We start from the raw sequence: 18,916 nt of genomic DNA on the forward strand, positions 1-18,916 counted from the left end.
AAATAAGTATTTTTCCCATAATATTAGTTTCATACGTTTCATTGTGGGAGATCATTCTGCATGCTTTTCGCTTCCATGGCCTCGTATGGGCATCTCAAATATCGTACTGACAAACCACCTGGTTTAGTAGATAGGTGGTCGCTATATATAAAGATCGTTGTTATCGATATAATCCTTCGAGGGACCAAAATTGGTTGATACATGTTTTCCCCCCCTTCCTGTAAGGTGCAAAATAGCCAGGATTATAGCAACATTTCCAGCATCATCGATCCGAGGTTGAGGTTGGGGAGCAGCTTCACGGTTGAAGGTATGGAAGAATTCATAAAACTAACAGTTCAATGTTTGGAACCATCGAGCGAGAGGAGACCGACCATGGGGCACGTAGTAACGGAACTTGACCAGATACTCGATAAAGAAATGAGCTTGACGACGGTGATAGGGGAAGGAAGCCCAACCGTGGCCCCTGGAAGCCAGCTTTCTAGAGCAACAAAGTGAAGAAAAGAGAACTTGTTATCCCCTGCATCCAAATACTATCTTGGTGAAAGTAAAGAATTTGCTTTGAGATTCAGCTGTTTGTTTAAGTGCATAAAAAGCAGCTGTAATTGTTTTGATTATATCATAAAAGTGATGAGAAATCTGTGTTGTTAATAGCAAAGTGGTTGGTGTGATGTATACATTCATTATACATATACAATACACTATTTGATTTTGGTCAATGTTCTGATGCTCCGATCTTCTTCGACGATTGTGCGATAAGAATAATTTTATGATATGTTGTTTGTCTTCTCGGAATAACACTTTTTATTGTTCAAATTTTTAAACAAACCTATTAAAATTGAGAAAGATCTCAAGCCCAAAAAATATGACAGATTTTTTGTATTTAATTTTGTGAGTGTTAGAGGTATTTTGAAAAAAAATCTAAATTGATGAAGTGATAGAGGATGATAGAACCAATTCATAATGTTTAGAATGTCCGTAAAAACGTCGGAGAATGAAGCATTTTGACGATAGAAAAACATAATCTCCTTTACTTTCTCATCAACACTTGTTAGATCAAAGTATCCTATAGACACATTATTTTAAATTTAATAACCTGATTGAACCATAAACTAAAATTTAATATTAAAATATTTTATATTAATGTTTTACTTATGAAAAGTAAAATACAAATAATATTTAATAAATTAAAAGTTACATTCAATTAAATATATTTAGAAAAGGCTTATAAATAATACTCCATCTATATTACATTAAATTAAACCTTACGTTTAATCTTTATATTATTTAACATATTTTAATTTGAAATAAAATTATTACTAATTACACGAATCAATTTATCTCAGTTGTTAAATGAATCGTTTCACTAACAACTCCCATAAAGTGATTGTTGAGAGTATTTAGAACATTTGTAGTCACCTTAGGTTAATCTAAAAAATTATTGCTAATTAATTCCTCAAAAGAAAATTTGTTAATTAATGAAAAATATTTAAAAGAAAAAAAATCAAAACCATTTAAGAGAGGGTTAATTATAAAAAGCAAAACCCTTGCAAAACCTAATCTAGACTAACCGGAAACTATAGGCGTTGAGGTTCGGCTGATCGCTGTGGGTTGTCAAATTCTGAAATTTATTTAGCACGAGAGAAGTGGAAATATGAGATTCAAGAAGCAAAAGCGTCACCGGAAGACGGTGAGATTCTTCAGTGTGTGCTTCGGTTTCAGGCAGCCGTTCAAGGTTCTCTGCGATGGAACTTTCGTAAACCACCTTCTTCACAATGACTTAACACCCGCCGACAAAGCTCTCTCCGATTGTCTTTCTGCCCCCGTCAAGCTTTTTACCACCAGGTTCAACGCTCGTCCTTTTTTGTTGTGTAAGTTTCTGAAAGTAATTGCTTTTGTATTAAAATCTAACCCCTTTTTGTCTCGAGGAGTTTTCAGCTGTGTTCTGGCCGAGCTGAAAAAACTCGGCGCTGCCCAGTCTGCATCATACCAAGCAGCTCGTAAACTCGCAGTTGCAAGGTAATCTTATTCTCTTTTGATCCTGTTATGGACTGATTTACTGGTACTATCACTTTTGCTTCTGAATTTACACGTAGTCTCTGTTATTTTGACGATATTTGTGTAATGTTAATTGAATGCTGATTTTCTTAGTTTGGCCTTTTCTATGAATGTGATTTGTTTGAACTTAATTGAAAATCATATTCAGATGTGATCATGAGAAGAAGGTCAGTGCTGATTCTTGCATTGAGGAGGTTATTGGAGAAAACAATCTTGAGCACTTTTTTGTTGCTACTCAGGATGCTGATCTCCGGAAGAAACTTCAGAAGGCAACTTCCTTTTTTTCACTTTTAAAATTTTGATGTTACTGTTCTAATTCTATGTTAGTTGAACCAGGTGTGTGTGTTAGATATGGATGTGATGCAGAGTATGTTTAATTTCCTTAGTTTTTTTACGTGTATTTGAAGGGTGCTTAGGGTATCATATCACGACATTCATATTCGGATTTATGTTGGAGTTATCGTGCAAAATAAACAGTTGGAGCAACAGTTGATGTTTGCTCTATTATTTTTCCTTTTTTTTGGTACTTTAAGCTTCTTCTAGGATATATATCATTTTTGCTTTCAACTTGAACATTCATACTGTTATTCAGTCTCCCCTATGAAGTTTGCATTATTCTAATTTTGTGTCCTATCCCTTTAGGTTCCTAATGTTCCTCTAATATTTGGTCTACGAAATGCCCTTTTCCTTGAGCAACCATCTAAGTTTCAGCGCGATTTCGTCAAATCTTCTGAAGAAAAACGCCTTCATTTGACTGAGAAGGAATTTAAGGCTCTAGAGAAGAGGACTAAGGGCGTTTCAGAAAATGTGGATGAAGAAGATTCGGTTGACGAAGATGGTTTGGGTCGTCACAATCCAGGGTTGCAGCCACATAATACCAGGAATTATTCAGGAAAGGAAAGAGATGTAAAGGATAGAGTTCGATTTAAAAGAAAGAGAGCCAAGGTACTTTTCTTTATCCATCCTCTGTTTTGTACCAGTTTGGTCGGAATTGTACTTTGCACCTCTATAGCCTAATCATTGCAAGTTTCCTAAATTGCATTTGGAAATGTTACCAAGGAGACATGACCAGAACATGTTAGTTGGAAACACAAAAATGTAAACAAACTTGCATTACGCAACTTGACTTCTGCTGCGATCAACATGCCCACAGAGTAACATTCCCCAGTGTTACACACATCCACACACATGCCGTTAGTTTGAAAAGCTAGAGTCTATGTGATAATAACTTTAACTGGTTTATAGACAAAGATATATAACTGCTTTGATATCATTCCTTTTTGACTGCCTTCTTCAATTTATAAGGTGCCATTGAAAAGCTCATTGGATTGACATTCTCTTCTTCTTGACATTTATAGGGTCCAAATCCACTTTCAGTTAAGAAGAAAAAAAGTCATGAAAACCCAAATCGTGCATCTGGGAAGGTAAACTTGCGCTTTGACTGTGGCATTACTTGTTTTTCAAATTTATTTGATTCGTCTTTGGAATGGAGATAAATAATCCGGCATCCGGCACCTTTCTTAATTTGAGCATTAGAATGAAAGGTAAATTTTGCCATTGTAAATTATTTGATATATGTCTCTTTGCAGGAAGTCAAAGGTGATGATGGCAATGCTGAAAGCAAGAGGAAAAGGAAGAGGTCGCGCAAAGGTAAGACACTTGAAGGGACAGACGGTGCTGTGAATTAAGAAAAAAGGTTGTAACTTTCCCAACTGCATTGTAACTTATACATTCAATTGAAAGAAATGCTGTGGTTTTTATGATTTTGTCACACTCCGGGAAGAAAAAAATGTTACTGTTTTGATACTTTAGGGGGTGTTGACTTTTGAGTTGAGGGGATCAATTCATGTGTAATGCCTTATCTTTGTTAATCACTAATCTTTTCTTACTTTTGCTACTCCGCATCTCATTGTATTGTGTTGTGTCATGATCTTAGAGAGGACCCATAAACCCGGTATCGGTTAGACGGTTACTAGAATTGTTCTTAAGCTGTAAGTACTAATATCATCTTCAACAAGTGAGACTCTTTTGTGGATAAAGCTGTAAGCTTCAATGGGCTAAAGTGGACAATCCCTTGTATGTTGGTGTGGATTGTGGCATTTAGCATCAGAAAGGACTTTTGGGTGCTGTCAATATTCTATGTAGACCCTTTTGGAGTGACGAGGATGTCAATTACTTATAGGTTGGTGTGAATACACATAGCAGTCACCCTGCCGTACTGTTTTTATTACCATAATCACATTCATTCAATCATTTTGTTGGTAGAAATTAAATAAGCATGGAATATCACATGTTAAGAAGTAAAGTTTTAGATTTAAATTTTATAAATGAAAAAAATGCCCAGAAACGTTTACCTTGCAGAAGAAGAAATGGGTGAATTGGAAGAGCAAAGTTAATAAGTAAGATGAAATTGAAGGTTATATGATGATTGTAAGTAGAAGGGTTTTGGCTTGGTTGAGGGCTTGTGATTGATGTGGAAGATGCGTCACTAATAAGAATATTTAGGGTAAATTACGCATTTAATTATTAGTTTTGGTTCGTTTTAATATCTAAACCTTTATTTTTTTTTCATAAGCATATTTAATGTTTAGTTTTTGTTTCATTTTAGCACCTCGCAGCTAAAAACTTATTAGTGATTTGCACTTGACATCTTTTTATTGGTAAATTGTATCATTCATCATTCAACTATCTTCTTACTTCTATTTTGATTACTAAAGTTTTTTTTTTAATTTAATTGCTTAACTTTTAAATTACTCCTAATTTAATCACTTTAACTTTCAAATTTATTTTTTAATTATTATTAAAAATTAGAGCGATTAAAATAGGAACAATTTGAAAGTTGAGTAGTTAAATTGAAAATTTTTTAACTTGAGTACCAAAGTAGGAGAGAGAAGATAATTGAATAATTGATTTATCCATAAAAATGCAGTGTCATTAAGTTTTTAATGGTGAGGTACTAAAGTGAAACAAAATCTAAATGTGTGTATGTTTCTGAAAAAAATCAAAACTTTAGATATTAAAATTGATAGTTTAGATACTAAATGCATAATTTACTTTAAAATTTATTTGATTCAATAACAATTTTTGAATTAATTAATTAATACATTGTTAAAAAATAATAAAAATATTAATTTAAGATTCTCCGTTCCCCACGCCGGCTGTGTGTCTTCTTGTTTCCATCTTTAATCTCACCGGCATCTTTCATTAACATTTTTATTGTTTTTTTTATTAATCTGGTATAAGTAAAAGATATTATTTATTTAAAGATAATTTTTAATCATTTGATGTTAACGTTCGTATCTTGATATTTTTTGTGTTTAAACCCTAAATTTTAAAGAATAACAACAATTTCTTTATCACGGGTAGTTAGGTTCATGCACATATTTATTATTTAAATATTCATTAATAGAATCTATCGAGTGTTCTTAATAGCTAAATGAAATATTATTCTCCTTTGTAATTATAAATTCGAATAATTATATCTATAGAATATATATTATAAATGGTTATGAAAAATTATAAACAAACACTACTTAATACAAAAACATACCATGTGATCTTGTTACTTCTAATTTACTGTCAAAGTGATTAAAAATGAAACATTCGAAGCTTGAGTAATCAAATTAGTTTCTTTTAAAAGTTTAAGATTAAGTATATAAATACTCATCAAATTTTTAGGGCATTTGTATTTTGGTCACTAAACTTTTAAAACTTACAATACAATCATTGAATTTTTAATTCGTTTTCAGTCAGATTCCCGAATTACCTATCTTAATTTTATCTGACCTGTCACATTACCTCCTGTTTTATTTTTCTTCTTCTTCAGACCTATAGTTATCTCTTCATTAAAGACACAAAAGTGTGTTCTCATTGATGGCATCGACATTCATAAAAGGTTCATCGCAACGAAAACATCATAATGCTGCATAATGAACATTTGATGATGATCAATATATCATGAAGAAATTGTGGCCCTGTGAATGAAAAACCAGGGTGGGTCATAAAAAATATTCAGCTTCTCTTCACCTCCTTCTATATTTTCAAATGCTTTGCTTGCTTCTGGAGGAATATTAAAGACAGCAAATGCGGAGTAATGACGACCTTGAAGCACTTTAGATGGCTGCCAACAAATAGTTCACCATATTAGAAACTTGGTAATGAGAAATGAAGATAAGAAAAAGAGAGCTTGAAGGGAGAAAGCTTTTCAAAGACCCATGTCATTGACCAATTCTTCACAAATTGACACTATTAAAGACACAAGAACAGATTCTGTAATGAAAGGGTTATTTGAGATTTAAGAATTTAGATCAACTTTCAAGTGCCATGAAAGAAGATATAATCAGCTTTTGGTTCAATTGCAACAGCTCCAGGACTGACTTTGGAAATTTCTTCTCTACGAACATTGACTGGTATTCTGTGGAGTAGTAGCTTCACCCTTTCCGGTTCAGGTGCCTGGTTTTCAAAAAAAAGAAAAAAAAGAACTAGATATGCATGATAATGATAAACAATTGAAAATAAAGATAACCGGCGATCAAACTCCATACGTCTGGAACCAGGGTGATTTCACCACGCTCTAGCTTAGTAAGAACCAGTTTCATTGCAGCACATGCATCATCTAGACAATTATGAGCAGCACCTGGCTTTCGAACTTCATATCCAGTACAACTGTAAACACAATGCACAGAGAGTTAAAAACTAAAACAAGCATCTAAAACTACCAGTACATTTCGCCTTCCATAGCACCATGAGAGGTCTTTACTAAGATCAAAGCACTCTTATTTGCTGGTTACTCACATTCGGTAAGAGTTGCTATGGCTATGCTCAGTTCATTCTAAGTTTATCCATATATTTTAGAGGGGGTTATGCCTCCATACTCATATCGAAGAAGGGTTAATGTAAGGTAATATGCCACGTACATAATTATTTTTTTTAAATTAAATTATTTTTTTTCTTAAGAAAATGGTTATGATAGAGAACAAATTGATGGTAACACACCTGTTACGCCACCATATAAAAGAGACAAAAATCATGTAAGTTAACTTCACAAACAGTTCAATACATTTAATATAATAAATGTTTTACAATAATCATTTAAATAATTATTGAATTTATTTGTAGGTTATGACATCAAGAGAAATCAATCTAGCAGGTCTAATCATCACCAACAAGAGAGTCGGAACATACAAGCCTCAAGCAACATAGTCAAGTGGATGATGCATTCTCATCAGAGCTGCCACCCAACTTCAACCGCAAACACAAGCTCAGCCTGGCATCATATTTATCAATGAGCCTTTATCTCTTTGGCTAAGGTTACATAACGTCCATAATTGATAATACTATTTCTTCTATTTCCCGGTGTTGAGAAAAGGGGTGAAACTTCCATTTTGGTAGTAAATTGCTTTCATAATTTAATATGTTCATCTGTTTTTTGCAGAATGCAGACTGTCATCATGAAAACATCGAATGGACATTGCAGCTACAAAAAGTTACCACTTCGCTTGTCACTAGAATTTGATACAAAGTATATAGATGATTGGCTGATTGACAGTAATAGGAGCATATGACATGCAATATTGGGGGTGACAATTATTACTGCAAAGTAGTCAAATGTGTGAGCATCTCTATTGTTTCACTATGAAATTCTTTTGTACATAATGCAAATTCCTTGTGGCATTTCAACTTTTGTATTTGCTGGTGTTAGATCATGTTCATGGCAATGTTCTCAGGTAGTAAATAGTCAACAGTTCTATTCTTAACAAATCCACAACATAAAAACACATTAATCAACCAACACAGAGAAGCAGCGTTTGCAGTTAGAGCCTCCAACATTATTGAATATACTTGATTGTCGATGACATCAAAAGAGTATTAAGGAAAAAGAAGAAGAAAAAAGTAGGCACAAACACAGAATGGAAGAGGAGAGAGAGAAAAACGTAGAGAGAGAGAATTTGAAAGGAAAGTCAGTTCCGGTTGAGTGTTGGTCGGCGTTTATCGATAATCTAAGTAAAAGGGTCTCCCATCGTACGCTTAGGGAATTATTCTTAGTTCATGGTCCTGTTACGAGAGTCTTTATTCCCAGCCAAACTAGAAATCCAAAATACAAGTTCTCTACTTTTGCCTTTGTTCATTTTAAGAGGGAGGAGGATCTGAAGAGGGCTGTTGAGGAGTTAAACGGGATTGTGATTGATGGAAGGAAGATCTCAGTTAGTCCTGCCAGATTTAAGGATGAACGTTCAAGGTCAAGGGTGTTGCTTTCTTCTTCAAACAATGATGCTGGTCAGATTAATGCAGAATCTTCAAAATCAAGAGATAGAGTTAATATTAATAGAAGTAGGAGGGATGATAGATCTTATAGGGATGCTCTGTTGTCTAATGGGAATAGAAGGGGGAACAATGATCTAATGTCTGAGGATATCCAGAGGAGGAATGTCAAGGGAAATATATTTGAGATGCATATCCCAACAGACAGCGCCAACTGGGTGAAGAGGTCGTTAACAGGGATTATCAAATACTCCTTTCAAGTGGAGCTCATTCGGACGGCATTATTAAAAGAAGGCCATGATGTTCAAATTGCGAGATGGGGCTATGTCTGGAATTCTTGTGTGATAGTTCTTAAATCTCATGAGGAGATGCTGGAGTTATGGAGTAAGAAGGAAGAAGTTTTAAAACAGTGGTTCGAGCGAGTGGAACCTTTACTGAATGAAGCCGGGGTACCAATGGCCTTCTGCATGGCGGAATTAAAAGGTGTTCCTTTGTTATGCTGGAATGAACCCTTCTTCGAGAAGTTGGCTGGTAGATGGGGCAGTGTGGTAGATATCCATGATAATACAAGGAAAAGAGAAGATCTCACAATGGCAAGAATCTTATTGAAGGTGGAAAGTCCTTTTGATGTTCCAGAGGTTATTACTCTTGGATCGTATGGAAGATCATACAAAGTAAGTATCAAGATTGGATCAGCTAGTGAATATTCTAGTTCGTTTTTCAATAATTTTCCGGTGGAGGATTCCGGTGAGATATTTTTTGAAGAGAGGATGTCTGAGAAGGATGAAGACAGATTGTTGTCAGTTCATGGGGAAGGTGAGACTTGCGCAGAAGGGGAAAATCGTTTGTCAGTGGACAATTGGATTGACCAGGGAGTGTTTCGTGTTTCTGGAGGAGCTAGTGAGGACAGACAGCTAGCAAGACTTTCCTTAGATAGGAAAGATAGTAAATGTGGTCTGTCAGAAAGTCAGACTGTTGGAAAGTTTAAAGTTGGTGAGTATGCAGGTTTGGGGATTAGAAGTCAAAATTATTCGGCTGATGGATCTCAGGCCCATTCTGAAGATTCTGGGCAGTCTGGGTCAAAATACTTTTCGGGTTTTATTTCTGGGCCAGCATATACAATTAATAAGTTTGGGGAATTGGTTGAAAACATTCATTTATCAGGTAAAAGCAGGGGAGTGTCCAAGGTATTGGAATCGAGTCCAATTGTAGAGAAGCCATTTAGTGTAGAGATAGACCCCGAAGAAGAAAATTTAAGACCATTGGAACAGGTTTCAAATAACAACTCAAGGGGAGGCAGTTACTTCGCTCTAGAAGGGAGTTTACAACAGAGAGTAATGTGCTGGAAACTAGAAGTCTGAGCAATTGCAAAAGGGTTTACAACAGGTCGAGGGAAAGAAGATACTGGTATGGGGATTTGTTGAACATCTCGTCTGAAACAGGGGGTGCCGTAGTTAAGCAGAGGGAGCTAGATGTTGATTCCAGTACTAATATTCAGTTCTGTTTATCAGCAGAGAACATTGCTGAGGGGAGTCTTGATCCTTATCTTGACAATGGATATGGGGGTGGGAGTGTAGGAAGGGAGATTGAAGGTTACTTTTCAGAAGGTGATTGCTTAAAGTCCAAATCTGGTTTGCTGATTAGAAGGAAGAGAAGAACTAAAAGGATCCTGTATCGTGAAGCCCTAGACCAGGTGAGCATTGATACAGCATCCTCCTCAGCTTTTTCGATTCTGTTGAAAGAAGCGGTGGAACTTGGGAGGTTAGCAAGCTTTTGGGTGTGTCTTTTAAGGAAGGGAAAGAAGCCTTTTGGATAAAATCATAGCTTTAGAGAAAGGCGTAAATGGGGTTAATAATGGATTGGTTGATTGAGGAGTGTGTCTGCACCTATTTCCTTTTTGATGATGACAAAGCTAGTAATATGTTCATGGAATGTTAGGGGTTTGGGGAAAAACGAGAAAAAGAGGGCTGTTCAGAATTTAGTCTCCAACTTTAATCCTACTTTCTTTGGCTGCAAGAAACTAAGACTGAGAAATTTAGGAAGTCTTTTTTTAGGAGAAGTGGAATTAATAAACTAAAAGGAATTTTGGAATCTCCTTCAGTTGGATCAGCGGGGGGCCTGTTGTTGTTGGGATGACAATGTTTTTGAGCTGGAGAATCAGTTTGTTAGCAGGAGATTCATAGCTACTTTCGGTAAACTTCGGAGTATTGATTCCGGGTGTGGTTTCATTAATGTCTACGGTCCAGCAGTGGAGGAGGAGAAATCTGGTTTTTTTGAAGAATTGAGCAGTTTTCTTAGTGGACAGACTTATCCCATTTGTGTGGGAGGGGATTTCAATGTATATTTACAAGAAGATGAGAAGTTGGGAAGGGGTCAAAGTAGGAGTTCAATGGAGATCTTTAATGAGTTCATTCTTCATACGGGCTTGATTGATCTTCCTTTGAACGGGGGTAGGTTCACTTGGTGTAATAACCAAGATAATCCCACTTTTGTTAGATTGGACCGTTTTTTGGTTGATTGTCGTTTCCTAGAGCTGTTTCCGGGCGTTGTGCAGTCGCTTCTACCAAGATCTTTGTCAGATCATAATGCTATAGTTCTGGAGAATAAAGGGGTGGACTGGGGTAGAAAACCCTTTAGATTATTCAATTATTTGATGGATGAGGAGGGTTTTGAGGATCTGGTTGTTTCTTCTTTTCAGAGTGGTAAGGATAGCCAGAATGAGGCAGGCGTTTTTAGTCTGATGAGGAACACCAAACATGCAATTAAGAAGTGGTCTGGGAACAGAGAGAAGTATCCAGGTGCTTTGATTTCTGAGTTAGAGAAGAAGATTTCGTTGATAGAGGATGACATTCAACAGAAGCAAGGAACTGTTGACAGTGAGGTATTAATTGAATTGAAAAATCTAAGAGCAGAATTGTGGAAGCTTCACAAGATTCAGGAGCAGATCTGGTTTCAGTACTCGAGAACTAATTGGATTGTTGATGGGGACCGCAATACTAAATACTTCCACACTTGTGCTACGATTAGGAATAAAAGGAATGCTCTACTTGCTTTAAACTTCAAAGGGGAAACAGTTGAAGACCCAACGGCAATTAAGGCCATAGTTAAAGAGTATTTTTTTAAGATCTATAATGAACGAACTACTTTAGAGATTGATGATTTGAATCTGGGTTTTCCCAGAATTTTTTTGGAGCAGAAGCAGTTCTTAGAACAGGAGTTTTCTGAGGAGGAAGTGTGGGAAGTGGTGAAATCTTGTGGCAGCAACAAAGCTCCGGGTCCTGATGGCTTTAATTTGGGATTTTTTAAGAGGTTTTGGCAGTTCCTTAAGGTAGATATTATGAAATTCTTTCATAATTTTTACTTGGGGAAGGAATGGGAACATGGTGTAAATCACACTTTCATCACTCTTATTCCTAAGATTTCTAACATTGCTGGTCTGGACGATTTTAGACCTATAAGCCTTGTTGGTGGATTGTATAAGATACTCTCGAAATGTTTGTCAAGAAGACTTAGGAGCTGCATTTCAGATTTGATCAGTCCAAGTCAATTCGCTTTTATCCCCGGTCGGCAAATCCTGGACTGTTCTCTTATAGCAAATGAAGGGATTGACTTTTGGAGGAAGAATGGTTTAAAAGGTGTGTTTTTAAGGCTGATTTCAAGAAGGCATATGATACTCTTGACTGGCCTATTTTGTTCAGAATAATGAAGGAAATGGGCTTTGGTTCTAGATGGATAGGTTGGATTTCGAAATGTGTCACTTCAGCGACTGTTTCAGTTTTGGTGAACGGAGTTCCTACTGAGGAAATTCCTATGGCGAGGGGTCTTCGGCAGGGCTGTTCCTTGTCTCCATTGTTGTTCAATTTAGTTGGGGAACTATTGAATCTATTAATAGCGAAGGCTGTTTCACGAGGGCTTTTTTCGGGACTGGTCATTAGAAAAGACGAGAGGGATTTTAATTTAACCCATTTGCAATTTGCTGACGACCTTATTATGTTCTGTGGGGCGTCGGAAAAACAGATCTTGAATGTAAAGAGGGTTCTTCGGGTGTTTGAGATTATTTCTGGTCTCCAGCTGAATTTAAAGAAGTGTAAATTATTTGGAGTGAACTTAAAGGAAGAGGAAATTAAGGGTTGGGCAGCTATGATTGGATGTTCAGTGGGCTCTTTTCCCTCAGAATATTTGGGTCTCCCTCTAGGTCCACATAGGAACTCCAACATTCTATGGGATCCAGTGGTTCAAAGCTTTAATAAGAGGTTAGCGGGCTGGAAAGGCTCCTCTCTGTCACTGGCAGGCAGGCTAGTTCTAATTAAATCAGTTCTATGCTCACTCCCGATTTACTTTTTGTCAATGTTCAAGGTTCCAGCTTCAGTTTACAAGACTCTAAATTCTATCATGTCAAATTTTTTGTGGGGTGGTGGTGATGGGAGAAAGAAGATACATTGGGTAAGCTGGTCCGATGTTTGTAAACCAAAAATTGAAGGAGGATTGGGGGTTCCTAATTTAAAGGTGGTGAATAGGGCACTTTTGGAAAAGTGGGCTTGGAGGTTTGCTATTGAGAGGGAGGCGGTTTGGAGGGAAATGCTATGCATCAAATATAAATTGGATCCTTCCTTGATGCAGTTTGACAGTAAAGTCTCTCCTAAACTATCCTGGATGTGGAGAGATATGGTGAGAAATCATTATAATGCTGATTCGTTGGGCTGTAGTATCAGAGGTAAATATAGCTTTAAAATTGGCAATGGGAGGAACATTCGGTTTTGGCAAGACAATTGGACAATGGATCATCCTTTGATGGTTTTGTTCCCTAGAATATTTTCTATTGCAGTAAATAAAGAAGGAAGATTATCTCAGTTTGGGGAGTTCAGTTCAGGGGGTTGGATTTGGAATGTTCAGTTGAGGAGAGAGTTGAATGACTGGGAATTTGAGCAATGGGCAAATTGATGGTTGTTATCTCTGATTTCTCTATTTCTGCTGATGCCACTGATGGACTGTTTTGGAAGGGGAATGGGGAAGGGGTTTTCACTGTGAAATCATGTGTCAACCTATCTTATTCGGGTTCTCCCGATTCAGAGGAAGCTAAATTTTGGAAGTATATTGTTTGGAGGGGTCGGTTGCCTCCAAGAGTTGAGACTTTTCTTTGGCAAGTTATATTAAAGAAGTTGGCGGTCAAGACAGCTTTGGTTAAGAGAGGTGTTCGGGGCATAAATGATACTTTGTGTTCTTTCTGTAATCTTGAAGACGAGTCTTCATCGCATTTATTTTTTTCCTGTTCGTTTGTTTGGCCAATTTGGATGAAATTCTTGGGATATTGGAATTTTCAGTCGGTTTTTCATGCAGATGCTAAAAGATTCCTATTGGCTTGGAATGACTTGAAGACCAACTCTCTTATCTGGCCATTATTCCTGGAGCTGTTCTATGGACAATTTGGAAGACCAGGAATTTTATTGTGTTTGAAGGAGGGAAGCTTGACCGAGCAGAGATTTTCTTTCTAGCTAGGTGCAGGCTTGCTTCATGGTTTCTAGCTAAGGAAACTCAAGTTACTATTTCCAAGGATGATATTATTGCTGACCCGTCCATAGTGGATTCCTACTCATCCCATTCTTATCGGGTTTCAACCGTGTTTCCTTGGTCCCCTCCTCCAAAAGGTTTTGTTAAACTTAATGTGGATGCGGCTACCTCAAGTGATTGGAAGAGGAGTGGCTTAGGTGGTATTTTGAAAGACATGTCTAGTTCGATTCTTGGCTCCTTCAAAGAGCCGGCTGGTCCGGGGCCCCCAACTTTAATGGAATTGAAGGCTATCCTAAAGGGTTTAGATTTTTTTTGAATCTATTCGTCATAGGGTTAAAGATAGATTGATTATTGAGAGTGATAGTCAGGTGGCAGTTGGCTGGATTAAGGATGTGGTCTCTTGTCCTGTTGTTTATGTTCAAATAGTTAAAGACATTATTCAAAAGCTTAGTGTTTTTGAAGGTTTTATTAGTTGGGTTAGTAGGACAGCCAATATAGAGGCGGATGTCCTAGCTAAGGCGGGTATTGGTTGAATTATGCTCTGTTAAGGGCTGTTTCTTTTTGGTTTTATATCTCTTGAGGGAGATGGTTTGTATTACTTTGTTATATTTGAGTTTATTGAATCCTAGGGCACTCCTTTCCTCCTTGTGTGGATTAAGGAACTATTTTTAAGTTATGTTAACCACCAAGGGGGTTTATTGAGGCCTTTTATTCCTATCAAAAAAAAAAAAAGAAGAAGAAAACAAAAAAGAATCCCAAACTGTGATATGCAACACTACCAAATAAGAGATGCCATGCCAGGCCATTTTCATCCTTTACACCTAATATCTACTTATAAACAAAGAGTTTTTGTGCTGTGTTGAGTTCAGTTGGCTCTTTGTGTAGTATTGGTGAATGTACAGAAATCTATTTTAGAGTCTAGTAAGTAACCTAGAAGTCTCTTCTATCATTCCTCTATATATAGTTATAAGAACGAACCTCGCATCAAATGAAGCGTCCATTCAGCATACCTCCAAATTATCTGAGAAAGCTCATAAGTGATAAACTTTACTCCCACTTCTCAGAAACAAACTAGAAAAAAGGACCTCTTCATTGATTCCATGACCTTAAATATGGTTTTACCATTGGATCATGCAAAGCAGAATTCTGATGTGTCAAGTTCATCCAGCTTGTATCATCAGCGGTCATCAGGGGGGTAGTTGTATCACATGAACCTAAATAATCAAGTGGATGAGCAGCTTGCGGCATACTATTTCCAATTATTCCAGGAATTCTCCCCCTCATCATTCCATTGTTCCTCTGCAGAATGAACTGCTCGGTGGAGCCCATTGATTCATAAGGGCTGCTCGAATGAAATTGGTTACTGTGAGATAGAACACTAAATAGGCTCTGATCTGCATTGCTTGCACTCAAAATATTCTGACTTTGGCCACTAAAACCATCTGAACCAGCCCATCCACCACTAACTTGATGCTCTCCAGTAAACCAGTTTTGACTCAACATATCTCTACTATTCAACTGATGTTGGAAAGGTACCGGCATGCGGGCAGAAGGGATGGCCCAATCTTGCATGTGTCCCAAAGGCAGGTGTTCTCGCCTTGCAGTCAAGGATCTGCCGTCAGCAGAGTAAATATTTTGTGGCATAAAAACCTCATTCTGCCTCTTTTGCCTCTGCTCTAACAGAAGTGAAGACTGCAACTGCTCCTCAAATTGGCCGTTAAAATGATCATCTTCCATTAATAGAATCTTTGGGGGCTGGAAATCTGCCCCTAAATGTTTCTGCTCAGTATGATATGACGACACTCCCCGATCCTTGACGAAAGATTGAAGCAACTCATTTTGGTCCTGATTTGTATAAGAACTAAAGGGGCCATCTTCAGAATGACTATGCAACAAAGCCTTCCCAGCACTTCCTTTATGCAAGTCTGATTCCAGACCAGTCATTCGGTTCTGGTCTTCAGTGTCTTGATGAATGAATGGCAATCCACTGGTAGATGTGCATTTATGGCTGGCAGTGGACTCATGGTAAGAGTGTGGTATGCTACCTGCTGACCAGACAATTTCTGCAGAACGGATGGGAACTTCCTGACTAACAGTTGCACCAGCAGTGTTCAAATCGTCTGAGTGTTCAGATTCATCTGAAGATGCAACATCTGGTTTTGAGATATTATCCTTTTCAGACTCTACGTGATTGCACAGCTGGCCACTATCAATAGAAGAAATCTGCTGTGGGGACTGATTCGATGGTAAGGCCAGAACAGACTCCCCATCTTCCATGCTGGACTCACTTTCTGTGGCTTCAGTATCCTTCTCATCTTCCAGCAACTTCTCAGGATCCTCTTCCTCTACATCTAGAGCAGCCGAGTTTGTATCAACATTGTCTTCCTGATCCTGAAGCTTTAATTTATCTTCATCGTCCTCAACCTAAACACACACACACAAAATTACAGTAGCATAGAAAATGTTCAAAATTGCTAGCAATCATTCTAAACCCTAAACGCAAAAAAGAAAAAATAACATAATATAAGAGGGGAGAGAGTTAAGAAAAAGAAATAAACCTCCAGCAGCAAATTTAGCTTTTCTTTCATCTCTTGCTCCAACGACTTGGTCATTTTCCATTTCTGCAACTGTGTTTCTCTCCAGTTTGCATATGATGAAGGGATATCTTCCTTTACCAGTTTCAACCTATTTAAAGAACATTAATTTGAGCAGAGGTATACAGAAAATTCTCAGAGTTTCAAGAAAGAATTGTCTGCTTCAACACTCACCAATGTTCACGCAGCTTCCTCCGTTCTACTTCTAAAAATACTTCATACGGTTGGACATGTAAAGTATCAATGTCACCTAAAACATGGATGATAGACTTTGATTGAATGCTTCTACCAGACTGCTCCATATTCTTTAAAAGATCGAGCTGCTTCTTGCTTATCTGAAACATATCAAAGGCAATAATCCCTTAATACTTTAGAAAACACGAGAGAAGAGAGAAGGCTGAATAGTAGCAAACACTAAAAAAGACTCTGTTGAAGAATATAACAAGACATGATACAAGAGACTGGTAACTTGGAGTTCAAAATAAAGGAAGCTTCCTTGCAGGCTTCTATCAGCCAATCCAAAGTTTAAATAATAATTAATCCTATATCCGAAAGGATAATTCTAATCCAAGGAGACATTTGATTAAGATAGAAGGCCTCTACTCAATACAATCGTGAATTTTTTTAATTTTATACCAACTAAAGCAGCTGCTGACCTTAAAACATGACATATATTTAGCACCATCACAATGCTGAATATTGCGCTTGTGTATCTTGTCACCTTTTTTGGGTCTTGCTTCCACACTCGGCACATAATCAGGAGCAGTTGAGAGCAGTTGACCTTTTTCTTTGATTGTCCCTTTTTCGTACAAACTATATCCATGAAAACTAATAAGATTCATTCACCATGAAATAAAATATACTGATTAAAACTAAAAGAAACGAGTGCAGCCACCATAAAAATTCACACCAGGAGATCTAACTGCTGCAAAAGTTTCTTAAACATAGTTATGGTTCATATTTCTCATTCAGCAAAAATGACAAGATTGAGAACCACCTAAACCACAGATAACGGTAAGAATCCTAGTAGCTCAAAATAGCATTACAAACAGAGAAACTTCAATCAGGACACTGCAATGTAATTTCCCACAAACTCAACCAGCATGGAGCGTAAAGTTTCTTGCATAGGATATAAACACTTCAGTACTCGTAGCCAGAAAAGCAGAGGTTTTCCTTTGGTAGGCACACAATTTACAGATAAGTATAATAATAATGAGAGGCTATGCACTACAAACGAGGCCATTGATAAAACTACTTTATAAGAGAATAAACAAGCTGCAATTTCTTAACTCAGAATCTAAACATATCAAATATCGTCTAAATAAATTAATATCAGGCAAAGCATACATTAAGAAAGCAATATTCAAACTCTCATAACTCACTCTTGTGAACTTCAAGAAGTCAAGCAAAACGATAATTCGTGCAACATGGTGGTTCACGATGAAAAAAAAGATATTACCTTCTTCGTATCTTTCCATCCTTCACAACAGAAGAATTCTGGTTATCACTGCTGCATGCTTTCTCATCTGCAACCCAAGAGCAAGATTCAGAAGTTACTGTAACATCCTGCTCAACGTTGCCATGCCTGGACTCATGTGAATGTGAGAAAACCCTTTTCTTACAAACCATTTTTGACCTACCAAAGAAATCATTGTAAACCAAAAATGAGATTTGATCTTAGAACATAAAAGAAGCTAAATATTCAAAAAAAAATTGAAGAAAAGGGTTCAGTTCTTCATTATTGTTTCGAACAACCAATTACAAGAGAAAAGATCAAATAGAAAGCAAATGCTATTGTATTCCGTATTATGATGGTACGCACTGAAGCTGATAAACAAGTTATGAGACACCCTTGCCAATTATACATACCTTAGTTGTTAGCACCAATTTCACTGGGAAGAACCTTACCGTGCTAAAACTGATCACTTTCCAGAAAACTGAAACATGTAACAAATACAAACCTCCATAAATTCTGCACAATTTCTTGTTCTGGGTATTTGCAGCTTTCCCAATTCTCCTTCAGTTTCTTCAAATACTCTATGATACTGCCACAAAGCAAAAAAAATGTTGCAACCATATTATTAGGAACCAAATGCACCTTTTCCAAAACAAGTAAATCTCGTTACTTTTCACATACTCATTATGGTAGTCCTGTGACTCTGAGTAGAATGCTTTCTTCTCCGCCTTTAAACTCCATTCCTCCTGAATAACTGAATCAGGGTGAAGATGACCCGAACAAAGTGATGTACCCCTGTAAGCATAAATTCCATTCAAATATAGCAGATTTGAACTCTACAGTAATCAATCCAATATTATATCTCCTAAATATAGAGTAGAGAATCAAAATAAAAAAAACACCAAGAACTATAACTTCTTTAAAAATAAAGCACTAGTAAACTTGCATAATTTGGGTGTGGTTTAACGGGTAAATTTTCCAACAGGAACAAGAAGAAGAAGAAGAAGAAGAAGAAATCCATTATTCACTGGGTGAGAGAAGT

General features: G+C 36.9%; 2 protein-coding genes across 2 annotated transcripts; one reads left to right on the top strand and one right to left on the bottom strand.

The window, feature by feature from the left end:
• The first annotated feature begins 1,560 nt into the window (after positions 1-1,560).
• On the top strand, positions 1,561-3,948 carry LOC120132473 (rRNA-processing protein UTP23 homolog). The gene is made up of 6 exons (XM_039149218.1): positions 1,561-1,842; positions 1,936-2,016; positions 2,204-2,324; positions 2,698-3,000; positions 3,414-3,479; positions 3,645-3,948. The coding sequence occupies exons 1-6, from the start codon at positions 1,652-1,654 to the stop codon at positions 3,741-3,743; spliced, it is 861 nt and encodes a 286-aa protein (XP_039005149.1). The 5' UTR covers positions 1,561-1,651; the 3' UTR covers positions 3,744-3,948.
• A 2,175-nt stretch (positions 3,949-6,123) lies between these two features.
• On the bottom strand, positions 6,124-18,895 carry LOC120132673. The gene is made up of 10 exons (XM_039149384.1): positions 18,858-18,895; positions 18,556-18,669; positions 18,380-18,463; positions 17,878-18,054; positions 17,075-17,231; positions 16,593-16,753; positions 16,383-16,509; positions 14,803-16,248; positions 6,600-6,720; positions 6,124-6,507 (listed from the first exon to the last, which is right to left on the bottom strand). The coding sequence occupies exons 1-8, from the start codon at positions 18,893-18,895 to the stop codon at positions 14,914-14,916; spliced, it is 2,193 nt and encodes a 730-aa protein (XP_039005315.1). The 3' UTR covers positions 6,124-6,507; positions 6,600-6,720; positions 14,803-14,913.
• Between the last annotated feature and the right edge of the window lie 21 nt (positions 18,896-18,916).

The sequence above is a fragment of the Hibiscus syriacus genome, unplaced genomic scaffold, assembly GCF_006381635.1.
Source record: "Hibiscus syriacus cultivar Baekdansim isolate YM2019G1 unplaced genomic scaffold, ASM638163v2 tig00110569_pilon, whole genome shotgun sequence".
NCBI lineage: Eukaryota > Viridiplantae > Streptophyta > Magnoliopsida > Malvales > Malvaceae > Hibiscus > Hibiscus syriacus.

Excerpts from the sequence above, each read along its gene's own strand:
- LOC120132473 (XM_039149218.1), top strand. The coding sequence starts at position 1,652 with ATGAGATTCAAGAAGCAAAAGCGTCACCGGAAGACGGTGAGATTCTTC. Across the intron at positions 1,843-1,935 it reads GTCAAGCTTTTTACCACCAG|CTGTGTTCTGGCCGAGCTGA; the intron begins GTTCAACGCTCG and ends AGGAGTTTTCAG. Across the intron at positions 2,017-2,203 it reads CGTAAACTCGCAGTTGCAAG|ATGTGATCATGAGAAGAAGG; the intron begins GTAATCTTATTC and ends AATCATATTCAG.
- LOC120132673 (XM_039149384.1), bottom strand. The coding sequence starts at position 18,895 with ATGGATTTCTTCTTCTTCTTCTTCTTCTTCTTGTTCCT. Across the intron at positions 18,464-18,555 it reads TCACAGGACTACCATAATGA|TATCATAGAGTATTTGAAGA; the intron begins GTATGTGAAAAG and ends GCTTTGTGGCAG. Across the intron at positions 18,055-18,379 it reads ATTGTGCAGAATTTATGGAG|GTCAAAAATGGTTTGTAAGA; the intron begins GTTTGTATTTGT and ends TTTCTTTGGTAG.